Source organism: Hippoglossus stenolepis, chromosome 4 (genome assembly GCF_022539355.2).
Source record: "Hippoglossus stenolepis isolate QCI-W04-F060 chromosome 4, HSTE1.2, whole genome shotgun sequence".
NCBI lineage: Eukaryota > Metazoa > Chordata > Actinopteri > Pleuronectiformes > Pleuronectidae > Hippoglossus > Hippoglossus stenolepis.
Window position 1 is genome coordinate 4,055,617 of NC_061486.1, and position 26,520 is coordinate 4,082,136.

General features: G+C 44.3%; 1 protein-coding gene across 4 annotated transcripts in view; it reads right to left on the minus strand.

Annotated features, from left to right (window-relative positions):
* Window positions 1-26,520, minus strand: part of nectin1b (nectin cell adhesion molecule 1b) — a 149,293-nt gene that overhangs the window by 19,517 nt on the left and 103,256 nt on the right. For 3 of the 4 annotated variants that reach the window (XM_035153746.2, XM_035153750.2, XM_035153748.2), the window contains exons 6-8: window positions 13,167-13,314; window positions 11,469-11,537; window positions 3,984-4,077 (exon numbers count right to left, since the gene is read on the minus strand). In XM_035153746.2, the coding sequence (XP_035009637.1) occupies window positions 3,984-4,077; window positions 11,469-11,537; window positions 13,167-13,314 (311 nt within the window). The remainder of the gene's footprint in view (window positions 1-3,983; window positions 4,078-11,468; window positions 11,538-13,166; window positions 13,315-26,520) is intronic. The other variant, XM_035153747.2, reaches the window with a different exon arrangement.

Genomic DNA, 26,520 nt, shown 5'->3' on the forward strand with positions numbered 1-26,520 from the left:
ATTACATCAAACGGCAGATAATTTAATGGCTGAGCGGTTGAGCGGCGAGCGGAGCACCAGACTTCATATGTAATTAGCTGGAGGAAAGCGTTTGTTTCGGAACATAAAGACATCGGCCTCCTGGACGCCTGTCGTCTGCTTGGCCTCTCCGACTCCGTCTCACGGCAACGTACGCTGATTGTTTGTGACGTAGCGAGCGCAGATGTTTATACTTTGGCTGCGTTGCCAGTTTTGCTTTGTGCATTGGGCGATGATAAAAAAAACGCCGTGCTGCCAATTTCCACAGGCCAGTCAGGACCCCCAGCAACCGATCCTGAAATAGAGCTGCAGCATCCAACTTTTTCCAGCCTCCAGTTTCAATATTGGGATATTTCATATGCCATTTCCTCTCTCTCTCTCCCTCTCTCTGTTTGTGTATTTGTGCCTGAATCCAAACCTTTCCCAAAATCTGCTGTTCTCTGGTGTTCATGGTGTTTTGGACTCAGAACTGTGGTCAGAGCTGAGCTGAGGATGTTGCAGCCGCAGGAAACAGAACAGGCTGATCCGAAAACAGTCAGAAAACATTATTATGCCTTTTTCTTTTTATACCTATATTAGACACTAACGATATATTATCCTTGTTTCTGTTTCTTCGTTTAAATAAAAACATTATTTCATGTATATGCGGTTTATTAGATTTTGTATTCCTTATATCTCTAGTTTTGGATTTTAAGTTTTACTGTTGCACTGTTTTCACTTTCTTTTAAATACTTTTACATCTGCTGTGCCATCATTTTACAGGCGATGTTCGTCTAATGCACAACTTTGCATAGGATCAGTTATTTACCTTTAAATCTGTATTTAAATCTGGCTTTGTCAGTTTCAAACAAAGGCAAAAAATATACATTTAAATTTGAAATGCAATTCTCCAGAGTGTTCAAACTCCTCTGGTGTTGTAGCTTTTAAGTCTCTTAAAGCTTCTGAAAAGGGAAGATTTAAAAATAAAACAGAGGAAGTCAACCTGCAGCAGTTACATTGAACAATAAAATAAAAGTGTGTTGTTATTATTATTATTACAAATCGCCTGGCAGCTCAACAGATGCTGATTATCTCAGTGTCAGTTCAAGACACAGCTCATCAAGATGATTGACAGGCAGGAAGTTGTCTCTCTGAAGGAAGGAAGGCGGAACTAAAGACCCTGCAACCCTCTATTACTGTTTGTTCCATCATAGTATGTGAAGTATAACGTGCAATATCTCATATTACTGCCACTTTAGTGTAGTATTAGTTTTCTGTCTCAGGTAACGTACTTACATAATTTCTGGTTCTGCATTTGCTCTGTATACACTTTATATTCTATATATATATATATATATATATTTTGAGATGTTAATACTAGCTTCATTCTCTGTACTCAAGAATTATTATCTTATCTTTAAATATTTTGTTGTACACATGTAATATTATAATGTATCAATAGAAATAGTTTATTCCTGCATATTTTACCCATCACGTATATATATCTCATTATGGACCTGCTGTGATATATATAAATATATATATATAAATATATATATATATATATATTGGTACTTTGCTAACTTGCTGAGCGTGCAGCTTCTTTTAAAGTAACTGCAGCAGTAAAGCTCAACACATTAAATCCTGTACGGTGACAGTTGCCGGCTCATCTTCCCACTAATCACCAGAGAGTCGGGCGTCAGGTGCTGTTCTCTGGTGCTCGTGCAGGGAGGAGAGCACATTACCTTCCCCCCCCCTCTCCATTACTTTCCCTGCACAGATGTCCAGCAGTTTGACCTTGGAGCGATAAAGACCGCCATAAAGTTGCTTTTAAAATCTCAGCAGTGCTGATGCACGGCGGCCAAATCGATGGTTTGGATGAACCTGTAATTATTCAGATTCTAATAACTCTTTTTTCTGTTGAATGACTTGTTATTTTGTTCGGCAGTAAAGGTCTGAGCCGGCTCGCTGTGACCTCTGTTCCACGCCTTTGATTTCTTTCTTATGAGAGTTGCCATTTTTCTCCTAAACTGTGGACCGAGCTGTGGACAAAACAGCAGCAATCACATTATGGTGACAGACTGTGTTTTCATGCATGTCTGACCACCAGCTGATTTAAAATATTGCTCCCACAGATCCAGTCATCAAGGGAGCCGGGGGCCGAGTCGGGAGAAAATGAGATTTCAGATTTCCATCGGGATTTGGGATTATTTGTTTTGACCCGCGGCAAATCAAGTTTCAGGTTGTGTCGCACACAAGTAACGCAGCTTTGTTAACTCCACTGTGAACAGCGACATGTCTGCTCTGACCGTAGTCTGCATACAAAGATGGACGACTCGACGGGCTCCCCGAAAGTGAACCCAAATCACCTTGATCGCCCCCTGGTGACTGGGCTGCAGTATAGGTCATAAACTCTGCCTCCTCCATGTTAGTGGGTAGAACATTTACTGAGCTAAAAAGTCAAAGTAAATGTTGACTACACTTTTCCAAAGATGGTTTCTGTCATTTCAGGTGCATTGCCTTCATATCATATCTGATCATTAAGATGATTGGCAGCTGAGACTGACTCCTGATTGGTCGAACGCGTGCATTGATTAAACCTCAATACTGTGGCTCCACACCACAATCACTACTGCACGATCTGGCTCCACATGACACCAGGAGCACATGGCAATAACCGTATCCGAGAAATTCTTGCTCCATTTTTGTACAATGGAAGGAAGTGGAGATGCGTCGTCCAGCTTCATAAACAGTCTAAAGCTTCGACAGGTAAGATAAGATAAGATAAGATAAGATAAGATAAGATAAGATAAGATAAGATTCAGTTGTTACAGCAGCAGGCAATAAGTCTGAATATGTCATTATTCTCTACATGCTAATTGCTAACATGAAGTAGTGGACATTAATCTTTCGTGTGTATTTTTTTGGCAGCTAGTATTGAATGAATCCACATACTTCATTTTGTTGTGCAGAAAACTATAGATTGTGGTGAGAGTCATGAATTTTGATGAGTCGCGTCACTTCTCCACTGAAACACATCAACACGTTACATCTTTTAAAATCTAACTTGATGAGGTCTGCCCCAGGAACTTCCAGCATCAGGGATCAAACTCTGCTGTGTGACGGTGTTTTTTTTTATTTGCCTCTTCAGCCCAGATCAGTGATCTGAGGAAATTGCTACGGCGGAAATAATTCTCCCCTCGCTAATCCACTCGATGTTGACATTTCAGTTTGTCTCTGATTAATAACAAAGCTGCTCGTTCAAGTTATGAAATCATATCTCCTGCTTGAAAAAAACAACAACACACTGCTGAGAGATGAAAGTGTTTATGAGAGTCGAGTGGTGCTTTAGAATATATTCCACTCATCTCCTCCAAATTTAAGATACTGAATTAACACTATATACTTGTAGTACATAGACCTATGCTGCATAGATCAGGTGCATACAGTTTTCACCCTATAGACATTAAATCTGCTTCCCAGCATTATCATGATTATTATTACTAGCCTATTATTTATTATCAGCATTTATGTTGTAATTATGAATATGTGCTGCTATCATTGCTACTGTTATCATTAGTAACATTATTACATCTATGAGTATTATAATAATTACTGTTGATGAAAATTCAATGATGAACTGAATTACAATGAACTGTTTACCTGGCGGTGACCAAAGCCTGCTCGAGTGTGATTGTTTAGACAGGAAGAAGTTTTCTGCCTCAAGTCCAACTGTTCTAATCAACTGTGATGTGTTATTTCTGACGTGACTCCCGAACACATTTTGATATATTTGTGCTTGAATTGGAAACATTTCACTTAAACGTTGGAGACACATTGACAGAAATGTGATGTTAGGATTCTGGGGGAGATTTCAGAATCTGTACCCGTTCCAACTGAGTGAATGAGAAGAAGAGACGAGGAGGAGGAGGAGGAGGAGGAGGAGGTGGAAGAGGAGGAGGAGGAGGAGGAAGGATCTCTCTTACCTGGATGTCATCAGATGTCAAGTGTCCCTTCATGTCGCTGTTCTTCTTTTTGGGCGGAGGAGGGGCCGGCTTGTGGGCGGGCGGGAGGTCTGTCCTGTTAAGAGAGTGAAAAGATAACATGACACTCAGCACAGTCAGGGATCGTCCCTCTCTACGTCCCTCACCTTCTACAGCACTCTAATGAGAAGTCCTGCCTGCACTTGCCTTTTTTCACTCTTTCCTCGGATTTTGATAGATCTCGTGTCGGAGGCTTTGTTGCGGCGGCAGCCATTCCCCCTGCCCTTTCAAAGGCTCTCGCTGGAGAGACACTGTGCTAATGAGAGTGGGCTGTAATTGGACACTGAGGTGAGGGGACGGGGATGGAGGGGGCATAGGGGGCAGGGAGAAGGGCATGTGTGAGTCAAGTCCTCGGGGTGGATCGAGCCTCATCCGGAGTGCCACGTGGACAAACACCCTGCCCACTGCGAAGCCACTGTTTGTGAGACATGTCGTCCTGAGTGGTGACTCAGAGAGCTCAGCAGGCAGGTCCTGCTCTCCACCTTTCCCTGGACCCCCCGGTACTAACATCCACTAATCCCAGTGCACTCACCCTGCCTCTCTGTTGACACACCTGGGGAAGAACAAAGCCTCAACACCTGCGCTCGTTCACGAGCCGCCATTAACAGAGCGGCAAACGACTAGTTCCTTCGAAACAGGGGATGAGATTTTTCGCTGGAGACGAGGGCCACTCCAGCACGCAGTCATTGATGCGATGATAAAAAGGGAAATTAAATCGTGAACAGGAAAGACAGCGGTAATTGAAAGCTTGATGTTGAAATAGTTTGAAGTGCGCGCAGATAATTATTTCAGACAAGGAAGCAGAAGGGTTGTTGCAATGAAATCGTTACAAAGAAAACTCCTTCCCTCAAACACGCCGGCAGTCAGATGTCATCTGCCATATTGTGACATGATATCAGCAGCGAGCAACGATAATGAAGTGGATCACAGGCACTGAGCTGTGTACCTACAAGCAGCATCTCCGGCTCCTCCCGCCTCCCGACCGCACCGGTTTGCGTCCTTATTGAATAACATGACCTTTCCTGCAAGGCCAAGTCGGCGTTTTAATGTGCAGAAAATTCGTGCATGAGTGCTCCCCTTAACTCTTTCTTTCACGCTCATTATTTCCGGTCCGTATCACCTTGTCTCCAGACAGGGCTGCCGTGCCACTGCCAGATTCATGTGGCACCCTGTTCAGCCTGCCTGCAGCACCGAGGCACAGCAAACACACACACACTGAGCGGCAGCGTGCAGCAGACTCCCTCGTCTACAGTCGCAGAGCCTTCACAGGGGCTGGCATCCATTTTCTCACAGACAGATAATGATGAGTCTTGTGGAAATGCGGTTTGTGCAGGTGCAGCGGTGCGTGCTCATTATAAAGAATCGTAATCCGATGCTGATGACGGACCGGATTCGGATACAGACTTCTGAAATCTTGCCGTGACAGCAAACAAGATTGTTTGCTTTCAAGAAACGCACGAGACAAAGTGTGACTCTCAGCCCCGTGCACACAGTGAAACGCCCCAATCACGAGTTTGCTGAGACAGAATCGTTGACGATCGCCCCGTGCAGTGACCTCATTGTCATTTTGAAACGTGGCATCACTGAATATATATATATTTTTTCAATATTTACTGTGTTTTTTTTATACACATCTTAATGTCGGGTCAGATTTATTCAAGCAGTTTATGTTTAATTCAGCATTTTTATTCAGACCCTGCTGCATTTTTCAGCTTCCATTTGATCCCCGAGGAGCCCGATGATTGCATTTCAGAGCACATTTCGAGAAGGAGCCTTTTCATATGAGCAAAGCGTCGGGGTCCCTGTATGCAGAGTAGGTTTATTAAATCTGACCAAACATGAATACAAACTCCACATAGGAACCACTTTCCCCGTCATACTTCTCTTTTCTTTATTCAATTCAGCTACTTGTGTAATCATGTTACGAGCAGTGGCCTCGGGGGACAGGCGGTGGTAGACTGTCACTGCAGGTCGACACAGAAGCCGGAAAACAGCAGGGGAAGGTATCATCGGTGTTTGATGAAGCGACGTGTGTGCAGAGCACGGGGTGTGTGTGTGCTCGGGCACATGTGGATTTAGATTAACGTGTGTGTGTGTGTGTGTGTGTGTGCTGCCTCACTGGTGTACGGAGGCTCCTACGACTCTCAAGAACTGATGTAAAATATCATTGTGTGGCAGCAATGATTAAAAGAAGACATTATGCTTGTCCAAAGATTTAATGCTTCTTTGATCTCGAAACTCTATTCACGATTTGTTTTCATTTTTTTCCAGCTGAACGCAGCTCTTCTCTTTCCTTTGAGCATCGAACTGTCCATCAACAGCTCATTTAATAAAAAAAAGCACATATCTCTGAGTCTTCTTACAGAAACTGCTCCTTACACTTATGAAAGTTATAAAAAACATTAAACTCAAGTATCTGCCGAGATCGCGACAGGTCGGCTGTGTCAGGAAACACGTGGTTAGATCATCAGCCGGATTTAAAACAAGATAACAGCTTATTTAAATCTATTCATCAGAAGAGGAGGTGAAAAGTGAAAGTGAAATAAGCCACGAACCCTCCTTCCCTTTGTAGAACATGTGAATGAGCACGAGTGCGACGGGTCGGAATTCAATCGGGAAGTCAATCTGCAAACTGATGAATGTTTAAAAGACAGTTTGGTGGATGATTTTAAAAGTTTCTTTCTCTTTGGCTGGTTTGGCAAACTGTATTTTTATCATCTCTGTTTTGTTCCACATCTCTCGTGGTCACATTTTCGGCTCTGAGAAGGAAAAAGACAGAAAGCAAAATGTTTTCTCCAAAAGATTTGATATATTTTTGTTGTTTTTGTCGAGGAGGTAAAATGTCAACTAACAGAGCTGAGTGAGTAAACATGTCTCGCCTCTTTTCCAACGATGAATGACCATTCATCACATTTCAAAGGTCTCCACCACAGAACATAAAGATGGACGACATGTCAGCTCTTAAAGAGTGAAGCCAAAGTGTTTCCATCGCCACCTGGTGGCTGGCTGCAGTATAGGTCATGCACCCCATGTTCCATGGTTGGAACATGGTTTTCTCAAATATGCTTTCTGTTATTTCAGGTGGTTCTCGTCACACTGACGTTTCTTCAAGTGTTCATTATCCCGCTGACTTTCATTTTAATTTGTTATTTTATGCTATAAAAAACAGAGTGAGATATCATCACAGACAGCTGAGACTGACTCGTGATTGGTCGAACGTGTGTATCAACGATCCCGCGCTGCCACAGCTTCATCCCACGATCGTATCTGCGATATCTCAGCTAATTTCTTGGCAGAGGACGAAGAGGAGGAAGAGGAGACACGTCGTCCATATTTATCTACAATCTATGGTCTTCACGCTAACGCCGTAGAAAAGCACGGGCGGCCACTTTATAAATCATACGGCTACAAAATCAAACCATGTCTCTACAAATCACTCCTCTCAGTGTCATCTTTCAAACTGTGCTACAAGAGCAGTCATCCATTTTTACAAGTACAACATCCCATTTTTCTTCTACACACGTTTTTTCCTCCTCTTAAGTGAAACCATATGTTCCGAGCGTGCAGCTTGAAATCTATTCAATATGTATAAAGGTTGTTTTCCTGCTATGATGTACGCTTCTGCCATATGGTGAGTGAAATATTCAGCACGTGCGTGTGTCATCCTGCATTTTCCTGCCTGATGCAACACGACCCAATTAATTCTGCACTTTGTGTTTTAAAGTTAGCGCGATCCGTCATTAGTCAGAAACGATGAGGCTCATCTCGGGCCCGGCCACCTCGTGTGCAGCATCTCAGCTGTGCAGCCTCCGCGCACACTTCCTCCTCGGAGCTAAATGCGATGCAGGCAGCATGTGGGCGTTGGCTTTGTGAGAGGCAGACACTAATGAAAGCTGACAAGCACCACAAGCCTGTGGGGAGCAGAAAGCACCGGGCAGGGAACCATAAGCTACATTGGAGTTTGCACTGTTTCCTCCTCAGACGTCCACCTTGAAGACCTCGCTCCTCCTCGCTCTGCTGGCTGCAAAGGGATCAGGGCGGCTTAAGGGGAGATTTAAGGAGGATAGCGAGGAGAAAACATAACTAATCCCTAAACTGAGAAGAGTAATCTGTGACGGAAGATTTACGGCAAAGAAAATGACTTGTACAATGCACTCACAAAAAAAGTGACCTTTCTATTAGGAGAGTTTCGGGCGCCAGTGCCGCAGCGTTGGAGCGAAGGCCGGTTAGAAAACGCTCCGTGTGCAGCACGTGAGAGAAAGTGAAGTGTCGCATCGCCCACAGTCGCTTGGATTAAACGCCGCCACATGACCACGGCCCCGCTCGTGGAAAACAAACGTGAAGTATTGGAGCTGATCCCCAGTGCTCCGCATTGATTTCTGTTGATCACAATCTTACTTGGCAATTTAAATGCTAATGATACTTTTAATTGCAAGACGGGATAAATGTGATTTGATCTTTAGGAGGCAATTACTTTCATGCTTTGTCTTGCTCCGATCTTTCCAAAAGGAGAACGACAATTACTTTGCAGAGATCGTCTTTTTTTTTTTTTTTTTTTCTTCTCCTCACAAGAAAAAGAAAGAACAAAACAAGAATGAAACAAAATGACTTCTGTTTTTGTTCCTTGACAAGTTTATCAAAAACTATTTCGGTAGTCGGGGCTTTTTTTGCTTTTTTTTTTTTTAAAACATGTATCTTTTACAATTATACACACACACAGCCAGTTTCCAACACCTCAGGCATTGATACTAGATAACATGCACTGCAATACAAATGAACATGATTAAACAGGTGATTGTTATAGACAGTTGTACTGCATGTATAACATTCTGTACAGAGTCACCAAGCACCATAAAACAACAATGACAGTCCATGTTGAATGACCCAGAAAGACAAGAAAAGACAAAAACCTACTTTGGTTACAGCTTAAAGCTAAAGAAGGTTTCCAACAAGGAATGACCGTTCATCACACTGTAAAGGTCTCCACACGGCAATGGTGAAAAGCATGGGTGAGCAGTTTGGAAATTAAAAATGGGGTTACACAAACTCAAATCATCGTCTCTGCAGATCACTTCTGCACGACGGAGAGTCGGGGCCATGTCGAGGAAAACAAAAGCTGGAGATTTCCCAAAGAAAAGTTGTAATATTACGGACAAAACGTTGTAATTTACGTCATATTTATGAGATTAAAGTCATAATTTCAGGCTCCGTGCCATTTAAAGGGGGAAATATCGGAAGATCAGTAAAAATCGCTGTGTAAAAACGAGGAATATGGAGCGTCTGTTCAAGTTATACTTGAGTATAAGTTTCACAAATGACAAAATACTTCGTCTTCTGTCTCATCAGCTCCTCATCTTCATCAGTATCAGGACTTTGAGAAGATCGTGTAAGAAAGTGAGTGTATTTCGAAGGAGGAAATGTTTGGTATTCATCGACAGTGAGATTATCATCGGTCATATATCTGCTGTTCGTAGTTTCTCAAGAATCAATGAGATTGGAAATCAAGACTTTGAACGGCTGACTATGATTTTTATAAAATTATATTCTCGTGAAATGAAGACTTAATTCTCGTAAATTTCTAATTCCTTCTCGATTACGACTTTATTCTTGTAGCGTTACGACTTTATTCTCGAAACTTTAAAACCGATTTTTCTTCACCATGGCCCCGATTCCTCCGCCAGTGTCATCTTTCAAATTGAGCTTCAAGAGCAGATATCTCTTCTTTCTTTTTATTTTTTTGTTTTATAACTGCAACATCCCATTTTTTTCAACTTGACTTCACTGTTAGACTCCATCAATAATTTCATGTGTCCTCCAAAATCACAATGATGCGACATTTTCAGTCCTGGAAAAAAGCATTTTCCAGCCACGGAGGTTGGAAGAATTTTGCTCCCACGCTTTGTGAGAAAGAAATAAAAAATGGGCGTTGATGCCATTTAGTGACATTGACGTCGGGCTCATGACTCAACGTCCCCTTCGCGTCCCGCACGTGACTCCGCTCAGATACTGTGGTGAATGCGGCCGGGGGAAGTTGGCATCAAAGTGATTTATACCAGCGAGTATCTGCAACTGTGTCAACACCAGCTGCACGTCAGGAGCACTCGCGAGTTAATTCATTTTGCGGGGGGGGGTTGGGGGGTGAGGGGGGAACGAGTGCCACGATTGGCAGTGCTTTTCGGCATTTTGGAGGTCGTACATCACACTGGGGCAAAAGACAGAGTGATGAACACATTATTCTGAGAACATCGCTGTTGACAATGCCCATCCATTTTGATAATCAGTTGACTATTGTGCCAGTGCGGCCTCCGAGGGGCCGGTGATGTGTCGGGATTGACCAATTTCGAGTCACATCATGTGCTGCTTTGTGAGGGCAAACAGAGGCGTGACTGGCGGTGCAGTCAGGCATGTTATCAAATGCCCAGGCTTGATTAACAGCTCATCAACATGCAGAATTAAACAGTCTGGCTAAATGCTCCCCCACTCCCTTTTTACCCTGACGACAGACATTCATATAAAACTATGAACTTCTCCAACATTGAAATAAACCCCCAAACATTCACTTGCAACCCATCTGCATTCAAATGATTAGACATTTTCAAAGTAAAAGTCCACTTTTTTTTCTCTTCATGACAGGCAACAGGAAAAAAAACAGAAAAAACAAATATTCATCTAGACAATTAAAGCTCTGAGTCACATTTCACTACATTAAGCATCACATGCCGAGCTACAAGCAGGGAGCTAAGACATCAGTTGAACAGCACTGACACGACTTTGACTCTTGTCATGCATATTTGACGACAATCATGCACACAAAAGTAGGGTAAAGGGCGGGGGGGGCGGAGGAGAGAGGTTGCACAATGTGGTCTGTACGACGTTATCGTGGCGTTTCAGCAGTTAACATCGCGACGGAAAAAAAACTGGACGAGCGTACAGATTCGTCTCCGATTACCAGTTTTGATATGTAGGTTCAGACGTGTTCGCCACAAATCTGATAAACTCTGAGTGGAGCCGGATATTTTATCTCGAGCCTTTTAATTAAGTTTTATCTTGGCACCGTTTTGCTTGATTTGCATCCGTAGTTTATCAAAGTGCTCTGACGTGACGTGATGGAGCGTTTGTCACGCACGTAAATTACATAATCGTACGATAAAACAAATGTGTTTGCGTGAATTTCACTTAAATCTTTGAATTTGTTGAATGCAAAAGAACACACAAAAATATCTGTTAATTCCAAGTTCTTTTGCAACAAGCCCGGAGGGAGTGTCTGGTGCATGATCGTGCTGTCGAGCGTTCGATGCCGTCAGTGCTCACAATGGTGTGCTCAAGTATGTCACTTGCAGGCCACCGTTACATGCAGGCAACAGGACAGAGGATCCAGGAGGACAGGGTTCAGCGGGGGATAGACTGGGGTCAGGTGCCTCTACTTTCCTTGTGGGGGACTCTGGCTTCTCGGGAGCCTGTGTCACACAACTATCAGCAACAGCAGCAACAGCAATGCTGAGGGAGGGGAGTGGGAAACAGAGAGCAGTTACTTTGGCATCCGACTGAGAGAGAAAGATAGATTAGCAGGGAGGGGGAAAGAGACAGAAAGCAATGGGAGAGGTAAGAGTCTCTGTGCTTCATTTGTCTTGAGAAGCATTCCTGAGAGGTGGAGGCAGTGTGGTCGACCTGCCGGCCGCCGCACAGAGCCCCGACGTGCAGCAGGAGGAGCCGCCGAGGCCACAAACCCTGGCAGCGCGTCTCGTCTGATGCTCGATGTTAGCATCGTCGCTTTGAGTATCAAATCAATTACAAGATTCTGGAGTGGGGGGGACCTCTGAAATATGTATTATAATCTCATCATGTGAGTTGATTAAAGGCTCGTGTGCACCCTCAGCCAGATTCTGCACAACCCCCCCAACCCCACTTGTTTTGGTCATATTCCCAGGGAGGATGGTCCGCCAACCTCTGCAGCATCCATCCCATGGGTGTGTGGTTTGCATCTTGTATATCCAGTATACAGCCCCGAGCATAATGGAAACCCTGGCAACCACTGAGCTCTATGTCGTGACCAGGTGTTTTAGACAAAGACGACAAAGGATTCAACTTGAACGCTGATTTCTCTCTCTCTCTGCTGAAAAGACATTTCTTACTATTCTTCCTAAACGGACGGCAGAACCACTTTTAACCACCTTCGCACAAAAATTATATTTCAGGTTTTCACGGCTCTGTCGCTTGTTGTTCTCTCAGCTGCGTCATCTGCAACTTCTGTTTTCCCTTCTGTGTGGAGGCAGCAGCTGGTAATGCTCAGAACTGTCATGGCCCCTGGTTTGCAGGCAGAACAAAATTATCTGGCTGGCCGGAGGAGGGGTGGTACGGAGTAAATAAAGCTGGAGAGACGCGGGGTCCCTGAATCTTTACCAGCAATCTGCCTGGGAAACAAGTCTGACTCATTCTAAAATGCATTCTGAACACTGATCTCCAAATTAAACCACCTACAGATGTTGCTTTCGCAGGGTTCAGACAATAAATACCTCAACCACCACCTGAAGCCCAATCTCCGGGGTTTTGTTTTACTAGAAACTGTTTCAAATAAAATAAATTAGCAAATTTCCACCATCATTTCTCGGAGTAACATTTAGAGACGGCTCAACAATCTCCGGGGAACATCTCCCCTCGCTTCCTGATGATATCCCACCAGAGGTGAAGCTTTTCCCAAGAAGAACTCGCCGCACATCGTCCTGTGATCAGTCCTGATTAAAACAACACTGTCTTAATGGGAAATGGGCTCGCTGCAGCTCACATTACAATCAAGTAACCGCTTAATAGCTGCTGTTCTAATGATTATCATCTATTCTAGCTGCCACTGTAAACAAAGATAAACTCGCACTTCTTTCACGTCTCGGTTGCAATTAGATAATTTTTCATGCACTGACGTGTGAGAAGAGGAAGATCATTGGCTGTCAGAGAGAACGCGAGGGAGGTAACGACATGTTTTTCTGCCTCTGGACACATTTTCTCCCCCAAAAAAGGAGTTCTGTCCTTCCCAGAAATGTTCCTCCCTCACGGGCTGACAAGAGTTCACACTCCATCTTACCACCTGTCCAGCCCTGCTGCAATACTGTCTGGGAGAGGCGTGGTACTCACAGGTCATTGTCTGTCTCGGTGCGGGTCTTCTGCTGCCGCCGATGGACCATGAAGACGGTAACGGCCACTCCGACGATGAGTCCGATGGCGACGACGCCGCCAAGGATCCCTATAACGCCACCCGGGGGCCCCTGTGCCATTGGCTTCTCTGCGGAGAGGAGGAGACAGAACGGTGTCAGATTAGCTGCTCTCTGAGTAATTGATGCTGCTGGGTTGAACTTAAAAAACGGCAGCCAAGACAAAAAAAAGACAAACTCCGCCAATGTCACATCTCAATGACGCCCTCGGGCGAAATGAGCAATAAATCACAAAGACTCTGGACATACTTCAGAAACTGGTTAAGAATATTTCAGAATGAAGCAGGAATCCATCCAAAAGAGGAAGAGAAGAGAAAAGTTTGACTCGTGTAAAAGGGAAAATCGTTACAAGTCATTTGACATTACATGTGCCAGCCTTGAGGGTCTCTGTCGTAAAACACATCCAAACCCTATTTTCAGACACACATTTCGGGGTGAGACCATTGTCCCGCCCGGCCTGGCGCTGGGTGAATACCTCACTGTTGTGGTCACTCGGCAGCTGCTGCATTTCTGATGTGTTCCCCCTAAGTTGGCTCGGCTTTGACAGTGAACCCACATGCACTCTCCAAAGCATGACAGACCTATTATATTTTAAACTCCTTGCCAGCAGGGGGGCAGAGACATTCAAAATACATTTTGGAGAAAGAATGTGCTCGGTTCCCAAAGTATGTTTTTTTTATTTTATTTTTCTCCACCTCACCTTATTGGGTTGAAGTGTACGGCTGTCAGATGGACTGACTCGTGAAGGAGACATGAAGGTCTAGTAAACATTGCAGATTTATAATGTTACTCTCTCTGCACTGAGTTCAGTCCTCCAGTCAGCCCCTGTGTTCATAAAGCCAAGGTTATTAACTTTAAAAAGGCTCAGGACTGCAGAGGGAAAAAATGAAATTCAAGTTATTGATTAAATCTTTTTCATAAGACCTGCACGGGGTTAAATATGTCCGCTAAAGGATTTACAGAGAGACTGTAAACTAATTCTCAGGTGCATTGAAAGTTGAGATCACAGCCTGTTGTCTGCAGACTTAACCCCACCCCTCTTTCTGTATTTAACCACACCACGATCTTCCCTTTACCTTAATCAAAGCACTTTTATTGCCTTAATCTAACACACACACACACACACTCGATGTGATCACTGGTCTCTGAAAAATATTGTGCATGTTGGACTACTGTGCACGTTGAAAAAAGACACTAAACTTCCTACACTGCATTAAAAAGAGACGCAAACAGCATCAGAACATGAGGAGTTGAGAGTTGGGTCGAAATGTCAGAGGATAAAACAATTTGTTTTCGCTCGATTCGTTTTCCTTTATCTTTTCTGATTTTACAACCTCTCGCTGAAATTAATCATTCTGTATTTCAGGGCTTCAGGGGAAACTCTGTGAGAGAGAAATTCAGAAATACAAAAAAACAAACCCAGAAATAGAAAATAAAAATCCCATGCCAGTATTTTATTCTCGGAATGAAAGACACAATATAGTAGCAGACAGACGTCCTCCAGGTCGGTCCCATCTGGCTGCTTCCTCTCAGGTCACAGTTCAGGTGCAAGAAACACAAACAAAACTGCGCAAAAGCGTCACGGTGACTGTCAGAAAAAGAGAAGTAGTAGATGAGGAGCGTCGCACTTTCCAAAAAGAAATTTACTAGTGTTTGATTTTTCTCGGTGTGTAAAAAAAATAAACTAGTCCACCCAACGTCCAAGGGCAGAGTCGCAGTGATGAAATCCAGAGTCGTTACAGCTGGAAACATGCAGCCCGACTGCAGGAGCTGCAGGAACAACTGCTCTTGGATAAAGTTGACGCTCTTTGGTGGAGTTTGTGTGTCCGACAAGCAGCTTTTACAAAAACACACATTCTGATAACGACACAGAGACAAAGTACCTGTATTCTGTGTATTCTAGTACTTTATTGTGTTGTATTTACTTAGGGAACGAGTGTTCAGTTTTTAGTAGTTTATTAAATTCTATTTTGAGTTGTTTTAATTCTTCGTATCTGTTTTATCGCTGCTTCGCTCTATGTGCAAGGCCCTTGACATGCTGCTGTCTATCTATCTATCTATCTATCTATCTATCTATCTATCTATCTATCTATCTATCTATCTATCCATCCATCCATCCATCCATCCATCCATCCATCTCATCCATCCATCCATCCATCCATCTATCTATCTATCTATCTATCTATCTATCTTTCTATCTATCTATCTATCTATCTATCTATCTTTCTATCTTTCTATCTATCCAGATGCTTGGGTTAAGTGTGATATATGTGATCAGTAATTTAAAATGGCCCCTCAAAGGATTAGAACAATTAAAATAGCCCTTAATAGGTAAATGGCTGCCAACCCCCTGCTGCGTTAGATCAGAATATAATTCATCCGTTAAAGAAAGTTAAATCACTGGCGGCCCCACGTGAACCACCTGATACTGGACCGTCCTCTATTGTCAGAAGCTTTTTCTTTTCTCATTGCAGCAAAGAGCACTTGCATCCGTCTTCTTCGACGAGAGCTGTTCAAACTGTCCTTTTCGAGACGAGGGCCAAGGGACCAATCAATGTTCGCGAGGTTGTTGTGACGGGACGCCGCAAATTCTCACCATCTTCCACTCTGAAAAGGAGAAAGCCTATCTGCCGCCCTCATGATGTCTCCATTATTATCTTGCCGTCCCTCCTGGTAGTGACAGAACAAGGCCTTGCTCCCAGGGGGGCTCTTCTCAACAGCCCCTGCCTGCTCGCTTGATTCACTGCCAGTAATGACGGACACAGAGGACGGCTTCGCATGCGGCCACACAATAGCCGGCACTTCGGCGCACCTTGTAGCTCGCTGCCTCAAAGTCTGTGATCACATATCATGTCCATCAGTGTCACGTCACGCCACAGTTGTTGCGGCAAATGGTCGCTCTTATAACCCATTTACATTTCGTTCCTGTGATGCATTTCATTAAAACAGGCGGTGGAGCAGCTTTGAAGACTGATCTGGCTGCAGCACGGCCACAGATTTATAAGCTGGAACTCCTACTGTCGTCTCGTCGGGGCCACAGGGTGAACGGGCTGCATTTCATGGCCCTAATGCAAACGCCAGATACAATAGTCTGTTGTGTAACACGCACAGGAGTGGACGGGATGAGAATGCCATTTCCCTGTTGTGGAGCCGTAGGCGCTTGGCACACAGGATTTAGACTGTCACCTCCCACAGCATAGGTAGTGTGGGCAGCGACTGGCTCTCATATCGAGGGAGAATCATTACAGAACAAATAATGATTGAGGATTACATTTTTTGGGGCTTTTATATCATAGCATCCTAATCATGTTAAGTACAATGGAGTATATGAGCCATATTGGAAAAGAAAATCAGAGATTTCAAGAATAATGTCACACGATTACAAGAATAAAGTAGTAATTGCATGAGAAAAAAACATATTAGAAAGTAAATTTGTAATTTAATGAGTTAAAAGTTATAATATTACCAGAGTAAAGTCGTAATATCACAAGAAAAGAGTCATATTATAGGGATTAAAATGTGTTTTTAATAACTTTAAGTTGTAAAGTCTTAATATTGCGAAAATTAAGTCGTAATTTAATGAGAACAAAGCCAAAAATATTACGACAATAAAGTAAAAACTGACTTGGAAACAAGCAGCAAAGAGAACCTGTCGGATTCCACACCTGAATCCAGAGTCTTTGATTAAAGATTGTAATATCTAAGGTAATATCATTATTTTTGTAAATCTTCAACCTTTGTCTCATACTATTAAGACTTTATTCTAATAAATCGTTAACTTTTTTTAATGTACTATTACAACTGTATTCACCATTTATGCGGCTCTGATAGTCGTACGTTTTGAAATGCGATGAGATTCTTTTCGCGGCTCCTTCCTGTCCGTGCGGATACGGCGGTGAATGTTGTGGAAGGTGAAACTGAATGATTAGCGAACGCGCACCATTACTCTCTCACTGCACAATAATGCTGAGCTGGGATCGTTTTTATCACAAAAGCGAGAGCTACTCTGTACAGAAGCCAAGCCCCTCCGCTGTATGTGCAGCCAACAACACACCTTCAAATTCAATTAGTGCAGCTCAGATAGTTTATCATTGCACCAGATAACTGGTGGCTAAATGACTCAATTACTACAGGGAGTGTGTTTCAAAGGGCATGAATTGCTGGGAATTTGGAAAAGTAACAAGACAACAAAGGTCAATTCTATTTGGAGAAACAAAGCTGCGGTTTCTAACACTTCGTTGGATTGTTAATGACATTAATAAACCCGGAGGTTATAGTTCAAGTCACACGCTGCGCGAGTCGAGGAGAAATGTGATGATCTGGCGAGCGCGGCAAACAAACGAGTCACTTCCAAATATTTATGTATAACCTTCGGTTGCGCTCCGCGTGCTACTTTTTTTTCCCCGACGCCCATGACTTACTCCTGTGAGAGTAAATCGCTTGGAAATCCCCACCACACTGCACACAATGGGCAGTGCTACACGAAGAGGGCTTTGTCCTTGGTGTAGAATAAAGAGAGTGGATTGCCAACAGTAACCGGCACGGGGGCTGAGCTCCCGTACGCAGGAAGTTCTCTGCAGAATACGACAGTGCCAGTAGCGACAGCAACACCAAAGGAGCAGAAACTGTCTCTCAACTCACTGCACATTAAAGAGAGGAACATACTAAGTGGGTGAAGCAGTAGACCACGACTTTCATATAATGTAATGCCCTGCTTTTATTCAAGTATTTCTACAATGTTCTTGTCTGGGAAAGATGGAGGAAATTATGCACTTTCTGCTCCACCGCAATTTGTTGCAGAGCTCGGGCAGAGGATCTGAATAGCGTTTACACGACTGAGTGGAAAGTAAAGTGCGGTGAAAAGCTGCAGAGAGCGTCGTCTGAAATTTGCTACAGGAACAACAATTAAAGCAAAACATGACCTCCTTCCATTGAGATGTCGCCAAAATCAAGAAGGACAAGAACCCTGCAGAATATACCTGTAAAGTACAAAATCAATTAACCTCTCACCCCCCCCTTTGATTTTTTCACAAGTGGAAAACCTGCATGAAAATGTGACCCAGCTCTACTGAGTAAAAGCTGCTGTTCAAATATGTCTTGTAGCTGCCACTGAAAGATTGCTATTGATTTTCAATAAGTGTAAAGCACCCCTCCGCGCACTGGCTCTCTCTCTGCTGTCAGTTCACCACTGTGGCACATCTGAGCTGACAGACTTGACCTTGGCTGTTTGTGGCTGCAGCTCCGTCTGAGGTGGCGGCAACCTTCATTCCTGTCACATCTACTCCCGAGTGTTCATTGAGCTGCGCCGAATATATGAGCTGTTGTTGTTGTTTTTCTCTGCTGCACAGTACATCCAAACACAGGCTACAGTCACAGGCCCGCGCACAGTCCTCCTGCAGCTTTGATAGGCTTTGCGGCATTACTTTTACGTCAGCTGGAAGCCCACGGAGAATCAAATTTCCCTGACAATCCGTCAAGATGGCATCATTGGCTCAGTGCGACTCCAGCCCGGCAGGTTGCTCTGTTTGATGCAGTGCAGACGTGCAGCCAGCCACAGGTCTCAGGGGATTCAGGGGACACAGAGAATTGCTGCTTTGAATGTGATTATTTCTCACTTATTCCTCAGGCAGAACCAACCAGAGTTTTATGCATGGTCCCAGCACGCGGCGAATGCTATTTAGAGAAGATCTGGCAACATTTTCATGGTGCAAAAGAGGCTGATCAGCCGAAGCTGCGGCTCCTTTTTGAGTAAATGTGAAGTGCATGCGGAGCGGCAGAGCGATTCGGCAAATGGACCGTCCAAATGTGAGAGAACAGTGTAATCTGGAGCGTCAGCTGCACTCGATAGCCAAAACATGTGGGCTCTAGGGTTACCAGTCTCCCATAGAGCACGTTAGTCACACATACCAGAACAGGAAGGGTTCAGGTGAGAGGCCAAAGGGTGAGATATCTCCAGCTGGAGCTGGACGTTGCCCACTCCAAATCCAATCTGTCACAGAGTGTGCGGCTACGCAGGATTTAACTGGGAACAGGTTTTTGTTCTGCAGATTTCTGCCATGTACCTGCTGAGGCCTGGTGTGGTTCATCAAGCTCTGGCACCAGGAATTCGCTTTTATGACGTCTTTAAATGTACAGTCAAACCGTGGCAATCTGACAAGAGACAGCAAGTGTTTAGAGGAACTATAAGGCTGCACAGTGATGGTATTAAGATGATATTTGTGCAGCGCTGCTTTGTAGAAATGTTCCAGTCGCATGTCTGATCGTCGTCCAAGAATGAATGCGGCTCCTGGCGCTCTCGCTCTCTCCCATCAGAAATTGTAATTGCTTTATCCTCCACAGGGGCCACAATACTTTCCAGCAAAACTGGGGAGTTTTCAAGTGGACAGATTGAGAGTCTGGCTCCTAACCCTCGCCAGCTCCACGCCACCAGTGCCAGTCTGAGACGGCCACCTGTTCTAATACCACAGTGACTGGTTTCCTTCCACCGCTTGCACGTGTTGCCAGTCGAGCAGCACAGGGAAACAGTGAAGGTGTCATCTCCCTATTCATGACTTGTACACTTGTATGTGGATGTAAATGTCCGGGCTGCTGCTAATTTATCTGGAGGGGATTTTTAAACAATTTTTCCACATCGGGTAAAAGCTGTAGGACCCAATAAAGAGGAAAAGAAATGTAATTTAATGTAGTTCATGAATTTGTATTTCTCAGTGCCAACTCCGGGCAGCACATGCTGTTACGTTTCCCTCTCCCACCCCTGCTGGAGTTGGTAATCTCGTTAAAGTTCAATGTTTCCAGAGCTGTCTCCTCCTGTGGGAGCCGGGGTTCCTGATGTCATCCTTTTTCCCGCAGTAGTTTACCCTCTGGGGAGGTCTGCATCCTATTTCACCTGGATTCACACTGATGGTCTGTTTCTCCACCACCTCTCAGACCTGATGTGTCAAAGCGGAGATAGGGGCTGCAGGCGATGCACGGGGGGAAGGGGGATTGTGTGTGTGTGTGTGTGTTTGGGATTGTGTGTGTGTGTGTGTGTTTGTGTGTGTGTGACTGGTCTACATCACTCCACAGAGAGCAGCACTTCATTAAACACAAATTGCTAACACATGGGATGTGTTTATTAAGATGAAACCAAGCCCATTATGAAGCTAACTCTACTGGACCTGCTGGGGCCTCCAGGAAACACACCTGAGCCCCGAGGAAAAACAACAAAATACTCTTTTCTTGTCTTGGTTCGTTTTTAGAAGATGTTTTCCGAGCCTAAGCCGAGAGCCGCAGATCTCCGTGTAACCACGCACGCATCAGCAGGAAGTGTCTGGCGCACCGCTGAGTCTGGCGGGGAAGAGGACGCGGCGACGAGCATGCACCAAAGCCCCTGTCAGTGAATATGAGATTGCAGGCTGCCAGGCTGATGCCGATGCTGTCATGAGGTATTACCTCCTGTGACAGGCTACATAACAACAGTTCTAATTAAAGAATGATTGGAATGGGTGGACCACTGCCTCCTAATGGGGGAATAAACCGCAACATCCCTCCAGGAAGTGAATTGCACTCATTTATTAACTTCAGGAAGCCGGTAGCTGCTGTCAAGATGTAATAGCTTATTTTAAAAGCCATTCTGCCCATTAGCTTGTTCACGCCGGCACTTTAATTAGAAAAATATACATATAAACATACAGCAGCGTCACATACAGTCGACTGTCGGGCTGTGTGAAGTGCACAGAAACGCTGCTGCACTTTCCTTTGCCATGCATCACCACTAATCTGTACACTGGCTCCGGCTCCGGAGAAAAAGAGCTGGCCAAGCAGTGTTGGTGATGGAGCTCCCAGTCTGCTTTAGCAGGCGCTCCAGCCCTTTCCATGCCCTCGCTGAACTCCTCTATGTGTTGAATGTTAATTTATTGGCTGCTCCCGGCTCTGAACTGGAGGAGCCGCCGCGCTTATACAGATCCGTAGCCTCGTCTCTGCACCTCGTCTCCACCTCCCCTACCTTCCTCTCCGAGTAAGCAAAATTACTCGTCTCCCTCTTGCCGAGCGCCATGAGGTCACAGCTGTAATTTTCTTTTGCCTGGTTAAAAGCTGACAGAGTAACGGACCCAGTCACTCTGGATACGTTCGAGAGCGGGTTTTCAATTTATCAACACTTGGCCTAGTAAACCTGAAAATCCCATCCCCAAGGCCCCCCTCTTCCTGCCTCTGCCGCTAAGCACGCGTGTCATCTCAAACACCGTGCACACTCAAATGCATTCACTTAACCTCTGTGGGATTGAGAGTTAGATGTGAAATACAATATATTTATATTCCTGCACTGTTTGTGTTCTCACTGGAAAATTACCCATTGATTCCTGCGTGCACGCTGGCAGACCTCGGGATCTCGGAGCAGGGAGTATGAATCCACCCTTCAATATTCATTTGTTTTCGCTCCTGTCTGACATTTTCATTCCGTCTCAGGGATCTGTCCTCAGCTGCTCACGCTGAACATTTGATGACGTTATTATTTGTTTGTTTTCCGCTCTTTGCATTTTGAATTCGTCCTTTTTAACCAGACACTTATAACACCTACAGCAGATGAGGCTTACTTGTACTTCACACCTTCATGTGTCACCAGTGAACATAAAGTCATCTGCTTCCCTTTAAAGGTGCGAGGACGTCGACATAATCTGCAGGTTTGGTCTATGAGGCGCCGCGTATGAATCCTCCCTCTGACATTTTCAGTTTTATGTGCCATAAATTCTGCTGCTCATAAGGCCACCGTGAGGACGGGGGTTCACCCCTGAAGTGATGAAGAGAGCCGAGCAAAAATTAGAAACCTCAAAAACTCATCTGCAACTCGAAGGGAAATGACTGCGTGTGCAAATCTGAGCAATGACGATATTTCATCTGGATGTCAAATTAAGAATCAGAATCTCCCCCCGTGAAGATTATGTTCTAATAACATCTGGGGATGAAGGAAGCTTAATCACACACCTGACATTACGCTGATGCTCTTTATAACTCCGTTAAATGAATTGTTGACGGGGGTTATTGTCGTCTCACGCAGACACATAAAGTCATGGAGCTCATCACTCAGAATCATTGTCCAAATCCTAATTAGAAATCACCTAAATGTTGTGATTGATCACGTGCACGCACATCGCTCGATACGCTCGCAGGCTCAATCACAGGCTGGTGACAGTCGCCTCGGTGAACTCTCAGGCTGAGTGTCCATTATATTTCAGCTGTCTGAGAATCTCTCTGCTGGGTTTGGTACTTTAGCTTCAGTGTATCAGGAGAATAACTGTAGCCAGAGGTGAAATAGGTTTTTTATTTTAGGAATTTATATTCAATTGCCACCGTCAAGGAGGTTATTTGTATGTTTGTGTATAAGCAAGATTATTGGACGGATTAGCACAAAGCTTGGTGTGGCTCCGGGTCAGGGGGGGGGGCATCCAGGAATAAGTTGTTTTAAACATGTTCCTTTGTTTCTCAGAGAATAATAAATGGATCGTGGTGAGAGAAGAATCTGGGATATTTGTGTGTGGAGTGTGTGGAATGTGGTGCAGATCAAAATAAAAGATCTTGTGGATATAAATGTGGTTTCATAAGCACACAAACAATGCAACATGGGCCAAAAAAAAGAAGAAACCATTCAATTTTGGTGAATATATTTTCCTGTATCCGCCCCCTGATCTGGATCTGCATCAACATTTTAATGAGTTCTTTTAATATATATATATATATATATATATTACATTGTGAGATAAAGTGGAATTTTCAGGGGACTATTGGGCCTTGGCAGAGGAATGTGCCACCCTCACTCAAAACAGCATCAGTCCGTCTGTAAGACTTTTAATTTTCTCAACCTGTCAACTACTGTTGTTCTTTTTCTGCAGTATTATAAAGTATATTTAATGTAGGACGATGTTGGGAAAGAAAAGAATCTCACGCAAAATGAAATCCACTTGTACGATTGACGTTTGCACGGCCGGACACGACTTCTTCCTTCCTTTCGGGGGGGAAAAGACACAAAACAGACAAAGCTCCTTGGGAAGCCACTCAAGAGATGACCATCTCGCAGATAACCATCTCGTCTGTCCTCTGCAGCTCGGAGCCGAGACGGAGGTGAGCAAACATGTCCCCCGACGTGGTGAGACCCGTCGGCGGAGACTTCTCAAAGTTGGAAAATCAGTGACATGAGCGCAAAAGGTGCAGAGTTGGTGTGTGTTTCCTGAATTCCAAACCAAACGGATGTCTCATCTCTCAATACAGGAACAAAAATAGACTCCGCACAACAAGTCATAAAGACTCTGGAGGCAGCGAAAGAAATGAACTGCAGCATATTTCCTGGAATGATTCGCAGGCCCGACTGTAATCTAACATATTAATGATGTTGTACGAGAGGAACCCTCACTTCACCCCATTTATATTTATAGAATTCAAATTATCAGTTCTGTGCTAAGAAGCTTATTTCAATGCAGATTCAGAAATAGTGCAGGAGGTCTTTCAGAGGACATATTGCTCTCCTAAAGGAAACAGCGAGTGGGGCTCGTTCCTCCATTAGCTGACAAACATGTAGAGTAACCATTACTATCTTGTAAAAGACATTTGATTTGCTCGGTAGACAATAGTTTTACTCAGTCGTGATTAGAGCTAAATCGTGTCGGTGTGATTTCAGCCCAAATGTGGAAAACAAATCAACGGACTGATTAGTGGAAACAGAAAAAGATAAAGTCAATACGGAAACTGATTAGATAAAACAAATATCACAGCAGTTCTCGTCTAAGCCCCCGTTTGCCGGGAGATGACTTGATGTGCTTTAGCAATGACGGTAACTCTATAAATTTCCCAATTAGAACCAGATTAAATTTGTTCATAATGACACACACAACAGATTTGAGCTGTTTGTCTGACACGTGACGGAGAAGTGAAATTCCACAGCCCTGATGCGAGTCGTGTTGTCGTCTTTCCAAACTAAAAAAATCAACTCGAAATAAAGAAAAGGAAAAAAACGAATGAGGACTTTGGATGATGTTCTTGGATCAGAACAAACATTTGTTGGATCATAAGTAACAGAACCTCGTACGATTCAACTCTGTGTGAGTGAGAAGGAAATAAAAACTGAGCACATGCTCCCTGCCAACACAATCCACACGTTCTTCACTGTTGCTGAATCAGTCTGAGGCTGTTAGATGACATCACATACCGGAGTTATTTCGAATTTGTCGCTGCTCACAGAGAAAACGTCATTTCTCAGCTGGCGATTTTCAAAGAAAGCCGAAGCTTTGCGATCCCCTACGTGTCCATGTGCACGAAATACATGGAAAGTCAATCAGTATGTGGTAGATATAATGACTCCCAGTTAGTCAGGACAATTCCACTGGTAGGTATGGCCTCCACGCTGCTTTAACGGGATGCAGATTCCACAGACTGGCACTAATGTGCACTTCATTGCGGTTTATGGGAAAAGCCAGGCTGCTGCAAGGACTCTGCAACTGGCTGTTTTCTCCTGTGCTCGAGATTTCAGGCAAACACTTCAGTGAAAACATGATGCGGCACTCACATGGTAGGGGGAGCAATCGATGGGATGGATGAAATGCTTTCATCCTGGATCCCTCTCTCTCTCGCAGCGGAGGAAGCTAAAGAGAATAACACAGTATGGGTGCATACCGAAATTTTCCAAGTGGAAATAAACCCCTTAAAATTCACACAGGGGGATTCGCTGGATCTCGACAATCCCTCCACCTCCGCTGCTGAGAAAATACATTTGTGTCGCCGATCTGTTTATTGTCTCAAAAGTGAAATCCACACATGAAGCTGAAATCTCTGCTCTGATGTGACAAACGGAACCGACGTGTCTCTGACAGACGAGGAGACTTGAGCGGGGACGGGTACAGTCGTTAGAAAACGGTGCTGACGCAGCAGAGAATGACCACTGGGACGACTGGGACCACCATCGCCGCAAACTGTAATTTTATGGCCATTACACCCCCGAGGAGGAGGAGAACTATTTGAGATTTCTGCCGTGAAGGTCAAACCCCCGAGTCAAAAAAAATCATTGAGCAATCTCAACAGAGCAATTTCGTCTGCCTGTGTTTTACCCCGAAAATGAGACGGTATCCAAAGAAAAATAGCAGAATCCATAAAGTTGAGTATTTCCGATGATTTTGTTTGAGATATTTTCACTGTGAAGCAAGAGCATGAGGGTATTTTGGGATTATTTCAACTGGGCGGCCGGCATTCTCCACTGAGATTGATTTCTTTAAGGGCAGTTGGGCTAATATACAAACCTGACCCGCCCTCTGAAGTCTGACTCAGGGTTTGAAGTTAAAAGACGGAGGAGTGTCCTCCTCTCGACGGACAGAAGCAGCCTCAACTCAGATCTGCTTCAGAGCGTGTAACAGGGGCGACTATTGTGATTCTGCACGCATACCATCACCCCCCCCACCCCAGCTCTGCTCCGAGCACTCGCTGCTCAGACAGACACCAGAGTTTCAAAGGAATTTCATCGAGCTGCTGAAGCTGCTTACTTCCACTGCTAAATACTGCCGGGGAATCTCAAGACTCTGCCGTGGTCACTGAAAATGTTCTGCGGTGGGAAATCTGCGAGGGCAAAGAGCATGGGGAGGAGAAGATGAAGAAGAGGAGGAGGAGGAAGAAGAAGAAGAAGAAGAAGAAGAAGACCCCCTAAAGAGATTAAGGCTGTGCAAGTCTTTGGAAACAAAAAAACGAGGGCACTCGAAGCGGAATGTTTTCTACATCCCTGCTGCAATTACCTCCGGCTGAGAAGCGCAGAGCAGAGTTTGGATTTGTCATTGTTTTGATATAAATGCAGCTCCCTTTTCAAAAAAATATGCACGGACACGCACACGAGGAGTTTAGAAAAATAATCTCTCTCTCTCTCTCTCTCTGTGCAGGACAGTGAAATGACACCAGGTTTAAACATTTACACATCGGCCTCCATTTTGGGCTCCGTTTGTTACTTTTGGAAACCACTCAGCTGTGGTAAAATGAAAGAAGAGGGAAGAAAGAAGATGTCAATATGACCCAGTAAAAACACATTTTTTTATCCTCAGCAACCCAGGAAACACACACACACACACACAGCTTCTCCCAGAATCCAAAGCAAACACATCTAACCTTAACCCTACCTTGACGGCAGTGACACAGTTCTGGAGACTGAGTGAAGATTCAGCTGTGTGATGATTCTGCACATCACAGCTTCATCTTTCATTTGAAGGAGGATTTTTTTTTTTTTATTCCATCCCCTGATCCTCGTGCAGGTTAAACAGAAATGCGCTTCTTGG